General features: G+C 56.8%; 1 protein-coding gene across 2 annotated transcripts; it reads left to right on the top strand.

The window, feature by feature from the left end:
* The first annotated feature begins 324 nt into the window (after positions 1-324).
* Positions 325-6102, top strand: LOC309452876 (butyrophilin subfamily 1 member A1-like). Of its 2 annotated transcripts, XM_082077535.1 has the most exons (9): positions 325-544; positions 781-807; positions 1079-1426; positions 3470-3757; positions 3840-3944; positions 4098-4118; positions 4349-4369; positions 4467-4499; positions 5261-6102. In XM_082077535.1, the coding sequence occupies exons 1-9, from the start codon at positions 451-453 to the stop codon at positions 5923-5925; spliced, it is 1602 nt and encodes a 533-aa protein (XP_081933661.1). In that variant the 5' UTR covers positions 325-450; the 3' UTR covers positions 5926-6102. The 2 variants fall into 2 exon arrangements, with proteins under 2 accessions (XP_081933661.1, XP_081933662.1); XM_082077536.1 differs by lacking the exon at positions 781-807.
* Positions 6103-10017: the final 3915 nt, after the last annotated feature.

The raw sequence follows: 10017 nt of genomic DNA, 5'->3' as shown, positions 1-10017 counted from the left end.
TTTACCCAATCACCCCCAAATCTGCTTCTATTTTTCCTTCCTTTTCAATTGTTCTCCTTTTTCGCCTTTTTCCGGGGGGGCGAAGCTGCAAACGCGGCCGGAAACCTGATCTTAAATAGTTAAACTGGGTGTAACTTTAAGCCCGGCTCAGCCCCAGGATGACTTTGCGTTTCCGGAACAGGGAGGAGCAGAAATTGAGTTAAACTTCCTGTTTTTAAGGCAATTTAGAAGCAAATTGGGGGGGGGGGACACACCCCTTTTGTGTCCCCCCCACCTTAAACAGCGTTTTTTCCCACTATCGGCAGCTTTTGGGGGCCGTTTTGGGGCATTTTTGGAGGTTTTTCGGGGCATTTTTGGAGGTTTTTCGGGGTGTGTTTGGAGGTTTCTGGGGCATTTTTGGAGGTTCCGGGGGGGGGGGTTCACCCCTTTGTCCCCCCCCCCCAACTCCAGATGCAGCTCCCCAGTTTTTTGCTGCATTTCCCCATTTTGGGGGGGATTTTCTCCAGTTTTTGGGGGATTTTCTGTCTCTTCCAGCCGGGATCAGGTAGGGACCCCTATGGGGGGGGGCGCTTGGGGGGCAGATGTGGGGCTGGGGCGGGGGAGGGGCCAGATGTGGGGCTGGGGGGGCCCAACCGTGCCCCCCCCCCACCTGAGTTTCACTTTCACTTTGGTTATTTTTACCATTAATCTGTTTATATCGTTTATATTATTTATAACGTTCATATAATTGATCCAATTTACATCATTGATATAATTACTTGTATCATTTATCTCCAACAGTCACGAGTCGCGCCGGAGGAGCTTTAGGTGGGAAATTTGGGGTCATTTCTTCCCAAAAAGGGTCATCGGGACGCGTCTCAAATGAGGTTTTTGGGGACATTTTGGTGACGTTTGGGGTTCACACTCAGACTCCATCATGGGGGTTGTTTCCACCCCCAAATCACAATTCGGCGCTTTCCACGTCGCACCCGTTGACCCGAGTCTTGGCGTCCCCCCAAAACCTTCGTCACCGCGTGTCGTTGTCTGCGTAATTAAGGTGAATTAATTAATGTAGATATACAACGATGTGTCTTTCCAGCCGCGTTCAGGGTGGTGGGGCCGGGCCGCCCCCTCCCGGCCGCCGTGGGGAGCGACGTCGTCCTCCCGTGTCACTTGTCCCCAAAAAGCGACGCTCGCCCCCTGGAGATCCGGTGGATCCGCCACCAGTTTGCCGAGACCGTCCACCACTACCGGGCCGGCGAGGACCAATATGGCGAGCAGCTCCGCGACTACGAGGGGAGGACGGAACTGGCGCGGGACGGGCTCGCCGACGGGGACATCAACCTCCGCATCGCCCGCGTCAGACCGTCCGACGACGGTCAGTACGTCTGCACCGTGCAGAACGGACCCGACTACCAAGAGGCCACCGTGGAGCTGGAGGTGACAGGTGTGTCCCCCTGTCCCATCCTCATGTCCGTCTGTTGTGTGCTGGGGGGGTTTTGGGGACGAAGCTCCGCGATTTGGCTTTGCCGGGTGAGGGGCGTCATTGTGATGTTGGGGACAAGGGGCTGAGAAGTGTCACCCAAACCAAGGGTGGGACCTTCGGCTGGTTTGGGGGAGATCTGGGGTTGTTTGACACCGATTCCCTCCGGTTCCTGCGCAATTCAGGGTGGTTTTGGTGGTGCCGGGACCTGCTGAGGTGTGGGGTGGTGAGTTTGGCCTTTGCCATGGGGTTGGGTGTTGAGTTTGGTCTCTGCCATTGGTTTTGGGGGTTGAGTTTGGTCTCTGCTGTTGGGTTGGCTGTTGAGTTTACTCTTCACTGTTGGGCCAAGGGCTGAGTTTGCTGTTGGGTCAGGGGTTGAGTTTGCTCTTTACTGTTGAGTGGGAGTTGAGTTTGGCCTTCATTGTTGGGTCAGGGGTTGAGTTGTTCTTCACCGTTGGGTCACGGTTTGAGTTTGGTCTTTGCCATTGGGTCACGGTTTGAGTTTGGTCTTTGTTGTTGGGTTGACTGTTGAGTTTGCTCTTCGCCGTTGGGACAGGGGTTGGGTTGGCTCTTGGCCGTTGGGTCGGCGGTTGGGTTTGCTCTTCACCGTTGGGTCGGCGGTTGGGTTGGCTCTTGGCCGTTGGGTCGGCGGTTGGGTTGGCTCTTCACCGTTGGGTTGGCCATTGGGTTTGCTCTTGGCTGTTGGGTCGGCGGTTGGGTTGGCTCTTCGCTGTTGGGTCGGCGGTTGGGTTGGCTCTTCGCTGTTGGGTCGGCGGTTGGGTTGGCTCTTGGCCGTTGGGTCGGCGGTTGAGTTTACTCTTGACCATTGGGGTTGGCTGTTGGGTTGGCTCTTGGCCGTTGGGTCGGCGGTTGGGTTGGCTCTTCGCTGTTGGGTCGGCCGTTGGGTTGGCTCTTCGCTGTTGGGTCGGTGGTTGGATTGGCTCTTCGCCATTGGGTTGGTGGTTGGGTTGGCTCTTGGCCGTTGGGTCGGCGGTTGGGTTGGCTCTTGGCCGTTGGGTCGGCCGTTGGGTTGGCTCTTGGCCGTTGGGTCGGCCGTTGGGTTGGCTCTTGGCCGTTGGGTCAGGGGTCGGGTTGGCTCTTGTTCGTTGGGTCGGCGGTTGGGTTGGCTCTTGGCCGTTGGGTCAGGGGTCGGGTTGGCTCTTGGCCGTTGGGTCGGCGGTTGGGTTGGCTCTTGGCCGTTGGGTCGGCGGTTGGGTTGGCTCTTGGCCGTTGGGTCGGCCGTTGGGTTGGCTCTTGGCCGTTGGGTCGGCCGTTGGGTTGGCTCTTGGCCGTTGGGTCAGGGGTCGGGTTGGCTCTTGTTCGTTGGGTCGGCGGTTGGGTTGGCTCTTGGCCGTTGGGTCAGGGGTCGGGTTGGCTCTTGTTCGTTGGGTCGGCGGTTGGGTTGGCTCTTGGCCGTTGGGTCAGGGGTCGGGTTGGCTCTTGTTCGTTGGGTCGGCGGTTGGGTTGGCTCTTGGCCGTTGGGTCAGGGGTTGGGTTGGCTCTTGGCCGTTGGGTCGGCGGTTGGGTTGGCTCTTTGCCGTTGGGTCGGAGGTTGGGTTGGCTCTTGGTCGTTGGGTCGGCGGTTGGGTTGGCTCTTGGCCGTTGGGTCAGGGGTCGGGTTGGCTCTTGGCCGTTGGGTCAGGGGTCGGGTTGGCTCTTGGCCGTTGGGTCGGCGGTTGGGTTGGCTCTTGGCCGTTGGGTCAGGGGTTGGGTTGGCTCTTGGCTGTTGGGTTGGCGGTTGGGTTGGCTCTTTGCCGTTGGGTCGGAGGTTGGGTTGGCTCTTGGTCGTTGGGTCGGCGGTTGGGTTGGCTCTTTGCCGTTGGGTCAGGGGTTGGGTTGGCTCTTCGCTGTTGGGTCAGGGGTTGGGTTGGCTCTTGGCCGTTGGGTCAGGGGTTGGGTTGGCTCTTCGCTGTTGGGTCGGCAGTTGGGTTGGCTCTTCGCCGTTGGGTCAGCGGTTGGGTTGGCTCTTCGCCGTTGGGTCCAGCCCATCCCGCCTCCTCTCCGCAGCCGTGGGCTCCGTCCCTCACCTCTCCCTGGAGTCCTACGAGGGCGGCGGCATCCGGATGCTCTGCCGGTCGGCCGGTTGGTACCCCCAGCCCGAGGTGCTGTGGAGGGACCCCAGCGGGCGCCACCTCACGCCCGTGTCCCAGCGCCGCTCGCCCGACCAGAGCGGCCTGTTCGCCGTCGAAGACGCCATCGTGGTCACCAAGAACGGCGACGGCTCGGGAACCTGGTCCTGCACGGTGCGCAACAGCCGCTTCCGCCAGGAGCAGGAGGCGTCGCTGCACATCTCAGGTTCGCGGCCGGGTTGTTTTCTTTACTTTTAAGGATTTCTCCTCGTAAACCCTTTTCCCGACGCTTTTCTTGGCTCTTCCAGCTCCGTTCTTCGACGACGCTCGTCCCTTCATGGCGGCGCTCGGCGTGTTCCTCGTCCTCTCGCTGGCGCTAACGGGGCTCAGCGCTTATCTCTACAGGAGAAAACGTACGTTTGGGTCGGACAAAATGAGGGGGTTTCACTTAAAAAGGGCGAAGCGGGGAGGGGAAAAGGTGGGGGAGGCCCATTGAACCCTCTTGAGGTGCCACCACCCACAGCCGCGTTCTCCTCACCCTCCTCTTCCTCCCCTTTGCTTTGCAGTGATACAGACGCGCCAGTTGGGTGAGTCCTTCCCACCCCAAAAACCCCCAAAAAAGCCAAAATCCCCCCTAAAAACCAACACCCCCCACCCCAAATTGAGCCCATATGGGGAGGGATTTGGCGCTGGAGCTTCTCAAGTCCAAACTCAACTTCCTTGCGACCAAGAAGCTCTTGTCCCGCTCCCCCAAAATCTTGGGGTGTCCCTGATGTGTCGCGTCCCCCAAAATGACGGTTTTTTTGGTGTTTTTTAGGCGAACAAGCCGAGGAACTGGGTGAGTGGTTGTGGTCGGGCCCGTCCCCCCATGTCCCCGTGCTCCCTCCCGACTGGGGACATTGGGGACGTCACCAACTCTCGTTTCTCCTTCGCAGTGTGGAGGAAATTTCTGCTTCCTCAGAATCCAGGTAACTGGCCATTTTGGGCTCATTTTTGGTTCATTTGGGGTCATTTGGGGTCATTTTCCTCCTTTTTTCCCCAGTGTGGGGGAATCAAACTTCCCACTAGAGCTGGACCTGGCTTAAGGCAGGACTAAATTTGGCTTAAACCTGGCCTGGGAAGGTGGTTTTAAATATTTAACCACTTGAAATCGACATTCAGCCATTTAAAACCGATAATTTAACCACTTAAGACTGATATTTAACCATTTAAGACTGATATTTAACCATTTAAGACTGATATTTAACCACTTAAAACCGATATTTAACCACTTAAGACCGATATTTAACCACTTAAGACTGATATTTAACTACTCACAACCGATATTTAACCATTTAAGACTGATCTTTAACCACTTAAAACTGATATTTAACCACTTAAAACCTGATATTCACCCATTTTAAATGGTCGTCTTGCTATTTAAAACCAACGCTTCACCATTTTAAGTCGATATTTTGCACTTTGAAGTAAATATTTCACCATATCGAGGCTTTTTGCTCCAGGGACTGATTTGGCAACTCAACCCCCCCAAAACCTGTTGGTTTTGCCCCATTTTCTTCCTTTCCCAACAAATCATTGTCCCCATGACCCGTCCCAGTTTGGCCTTGCTACCAGCCCCATTTTGGGGACGTTTAGGTGTAAAAAGGCGCCGAAACGGGCAAATTTTGCGCGGGCGGATGCGATTTAGAGCCCCGGGGCGGTGCGACCGACGTCCCTTTGTCCCCGGCAGACGTGGTGACGCTGGACACCGACACGGCCCACGCCAACCTGGTCCTGTCCAACGACCTGCGCAGCGTCCGCTGGGACAGCTCCAAGCTCAGCCTACCTGAGACCGAGCGCAGGTTTAAGTCGCGCTGCTGCGTTTTGGGCCGGGAGGGGTTCAAAGAGGGGAGACACTGCTGGGGGGTGACAATAGAGGGACAAGCAGGGGGCGACTCGTGGTGGGGGGTGGGGGTGGCCAAGGAATCGGTGGAGAAAGGGGGTTTTGGGGAGTTAAGCTCGGAAAAGGGCGTCTGGGCCGTCCAGCACCGTAACGGACAATTTGTGTCCCTGACGTCCCCCCGGACCCCTTTGGCGTTGTCCCCCGTCCCCAAAAGCGTCTGGGTGTTCCTGGACCGGGCCCAGGGGACGGTGACGTTTGTCGATGGCGGGAGCGGCGCCGAATTTTGCCGGTTCGGCGGCGTTTCCTTCGGCGAGGAGAAGATCCACCCCTGGTTCCGCGTGGAGACGGGGAGCACGCGGCTGTGCCTGCGGGACGGGCCCCCCCGGGACAACGCGGACCCCAAAATCGCTCCCGACGCCTCCCTGGAGCCTCTGCTGGGGGGCAAAGGGGCCGAAATCACCCTCTGCCCCCTCCCAGATCAAACTGGGGGGCCCGGTGCCCCTGCGGTCTGAACTGGGGGGCCCAGCACCTGTGGGGTTCAAACTGGGGGTCCTAGTGCCCGTGGGATTCAAACTGGGGGTCCCAGCACCCCTGGGGTCTGAAATGGGGGTCCCAGCACCCCTGGGGTTCAAACTGGGGGTCCCAGCACCCCTGGGGCCTGAAATGGGGGTCCCAGCACCCCTGGGGTTCAAACTGGGGGTCCCAGCACCCCTGGGGTCTGAAATGGGGGTCCCAGCACATGTGGGATTCAAACTGGGGGTCCCAGCACCCCTGGGGCCTGAAATGGGGGTCCCAGCACCCCTGGGGTTCAAACTGGGGGTCCCAGCACCCCTGGGGTCTGAAATGGGGGTCCCAGCACATGTGGGATTCAAACTGGGGGTCCCAGCACCTGTGGGATTCAAACTGGGGGTCCTAGTGCCCATGGGATCCAGACTGGGGGTCCCAGCACCCCTGGGGTTCAAACTGAGGGTCCCAGTGCCCATGGGATTCAAACTGGGGGGTCCCAGCACCCCTGGGGTCCAAACTGGGGGTCCCAGCACCCCTGGGGTCTGAAATGGGGGTCCCAGCACCCCTGTGACCCAAACTGGGGGTCCCAGCACCCCTGGGGTCTGAAATGGGGGTCCCAGCACCCCTGGGGTGGAATTGCAGGTTTTTTTATATATATTGGGTCACAGGTTTTTTGGATTTACATTGAATTCCAATTTTGGATTTATGTTGCACTGGCATTTTTTTGAGATGTATATATCTATGTCTATATGTCTATATGTCTATATGTCTATATTCTGGACTGTGGTTGCTTTGGATTTTGTCTCGGTGCAGGAAAACAGAACATTTGTGCCAGAGCGGCGAGGAAAATGCCGAAAATAGAAATAATGTCTTGATTGAAGGCTGGTGTGTCCAACCTGCCCAGGCTTTGGTGGAGTCGGTTGGTGTTTCCCCAGAAAAATGGTCTTTTTGGGGGGTTTTTGGTGTTTTCCTCGTGATTTTGGGCCGGTTGATGCGTCTCTGGGTGATGCTGGGGGGTTGGGTTTATTCAAGATACAAAATGGCGGCCAAAGGGGCACCAAATGGCCTCAAGATACAAAATGGCGGCCAAAGGGGCACCAAATGGCCTCAAGATACAAAATGGCGGCCAAAGGGGCACCAAATGGCCTCAAGATACAAAATGGCGGCCAAAGAGGCACCAAATGGCCTCAAGATACAAAATGGGGGCACGAATGGCCTCAAGATACAAAATGGCGGCCAAAGGGGCACGAAATGGCCTCAGGATACAAAATGGCGGCCAAAGAGGCACCAAATGGCCTCAAGATACAAAATCGCAGCCGAAGGGGCACCAAATGGCCTCAAGATACAAAATGGGGGCACGAAATGGCCTCAAGATACAAAATGGCGGCCAAAGGGGCACGAAATGGCCTCAGGATACAAAATGGCGGCCAAAGGGGCACCAAATGGCCTCAAGATACAAAATGGCGGCCAAAGGGGCCCAAATGGCCTCAAGATACAAAATGGGGGCACGAAATGGCCTCAAGATACAAAATGGCGGCCAAAGGGGCACGAAATGGCCTCAGGATACAAAATGGCGGCCAAAGGGGCACGAAATGGCCTCAAGATACAAAATGGCGGCCAAAGGGGCACCAAATGGCCTCAAGATACAAAATGGCGGCCAAAGGGGCCCAAATGGCCTCAAGATACAAAATGGGGGCACGAAAGGGCCTCAAGATACAAAATGGCGGCCAAAGGGGCACGAAATGGCCTCAGGATACAAAATGGCGGCCAAAGGGGCCCAAATGGCCTCAAGATACAAAATGGGGGCACGAAATGGCCTCAAGATACAAAATGGCGGCCAAAGGGGCACGAAATGGCCTCAGGATACAAAATGGCGGCCAAAGGGGCACGAAATGGCCTCAAGATACAAAATGGCGGCCAAAGGGGCACCAAATGGCCTCAAGATACAAAATGGCGGCCAAAGGGGCCCAAATGGCCTCAAGATACAAAATGGGGGCACGAAAGGGCCTCAAGGTACAAAATGGCGGCCAAAGGGGCACGAAATGGCCTCAGGATACAAAATGGCGGCCAAAGGGGCACGAAATGGCCTCAAGATACAAAATGGCGGCCAAAGGGGCACGAAATGGCCTCAGGATACAAAATGGCGGCTGAAGGGGCACCAAATGGCCTCAAGATACAAAATGGGGGCACGAAATGGCCTCAAGATACAAAATGGCGGCCAAATGGGCACGAAATGGCCTCAAGATACAAAATGGCGGCCGAAGGGGCACCAAATGGCCTCAAGATACAAAATGGGGGCCCAAAATGGCCTCAAGATACAAAATGGCGGCCGAAGGGGCACCAAATGGCCTCAAGATACAAAATGGGGGCCCAAAATGGCCTCAAGATACAAAATGGCGGCCAAAGGGGCACCAAATGGCCTCAAGATACAAAATGGGGGCACGAAATGGCCTCAGGATACAAAATGGCGGCCAAAGGGGCACGAAATGGGCTCAGGATACAAAATGGCGGCCAAAGGGGCACGAAATGGCCTCAGGATACAAAATGGCGGCCAAAGGGGCACCAAATGGCCTCAAGATACAAAATGGCGGCCAAAGGGGCACCAAATGGCCTCAGGATACAAAATGGCGGCCAAAGGGGCACCAAATGGCCTCAGGATACAAAATGGCGGCCAAAGGGGCACCAAATGGCCTCAAGATACAAAATGGGGGCACGAAATGGCCTCAAGATACAAAATGGCGGCCAAAGGGGCACGAAATGGCCTCAGGATACAAAATGGCGGCCAAAGGGGCACGAAATGGCCTCAGGATACAAAATGGCGGCCAAAGGGGCACCAAATGGCCTCAGGATACAAAATGGTGGCCAAAGGGGCACAAAATGGCCTCAAGATACAAAATGGGGGCACGAAAGGGCCTCAAGATACAAAATGGCGGCCAAAGGGGCACGAAATGGCCTCAGGATACAAAATGGCAGCCAAAGGGGCACCAAATGGCCTCAGGATACAAAATGGTGGCCAAAGGGGCACCAAATGGCCTCAAGATACAAAATGGGGGCACGAAAGGGCCTCAAGGTACAAAATGGCGGCCAAAGGGGCACGAAATGGCCTCAGGATACAAAATGGCAGCCAAAGGGGCACGAAATGGCCTCAAGATACAAAATGGCGGCCAAAGGGGCCCAAATGGCCTCAAGATACAAAATGGGGGCCCAAAATGGCCTCAAGATACAAAATGGGGGCACGAAAGGGCCTCAAGGTACAAAATGGCGGCCAAAGGGGCAGATTGGCACCCAAAGGGATGGGTGGGGTCCCCGCGCCCCCCCCGCGCCCCCAGGGACCCCCAGACACCTTGTGTACAAACAAAAGGGTTTATTTCCATGTGTCCCCCCCGTGTCACCGTCACTCCCATCGCAGCTCTCACAGGCCCTTGTAGTGGTTTGGGGTGTCCCCACCCTGGGGTGGGGTGTCCCCCTCCTTGGTGTCCCCAGCTCTGTCCCTGGTGTCCCCATCCCCACTCCCAGTGTCCCCATCCATGTCCCCAGGGTCCCCACCCCTGCTCCTTGTGTCCCCATCCCCACTCTCAGTGTCCCCATCTCTGTCCCCAGTGTCCCCATCCCCACTCTCAGTGTCCCCAGTGTCCCCATCCATGTCCCCAGTGTCCCCATCCCTATTCTCAGTGTCCCCATCTCTGTCCCTGGTGTCCCCATCTCAACTCTCAGTGTCCCCATCCATGTCCCCAGAGCCCTCATCTCTGTCCCCGGTGTCCCCATCCATGTCCCTGGTGTCCCCATCTCAACTCTCAGTGTCCCCATCCATGTCCCCAGAGCCCTCATCTCTGTCCCCAGTGTCCCCATCCCCACTCTCAGTGTCCCCATCTCAACTCTCAGTGTCCCCATCCATGTCCCCCGTGTCCCCATCTCTGTCCCCAGTGTCCTTATCTCAACTCTCGGTGTCCCCATCCATGTCCCCGGTGTCCCCATCTCTGTCCCCGGTGTCCCCATCCCCACTCTCAGTGTCCCCATCTCTGTCCTTAGTGTCCCCATCTCAACTTTCAGTGTCCCCATCCATGTCCCCAGTGTCCCCATCCATGTCCCCGGTGTCC

Source organism: Streptopelia decaocto (assembly GCF_964273445.1).
Source record: "Streptopelia decaocto genome assembly, contig: HAP1_SCAFFOLD_910, whole genome shotgun sequence".
NCBI classification, from domain to species: domain Eukaryota; kingdom Metazoa; phylum Chordata; class Aves; order Columbiformes; family Columbidae; genus Streptopelia; species Streptopelia decaocto.
This window is presented reverse-complemented; position numbering and strand designations above follow the sequence as displayed.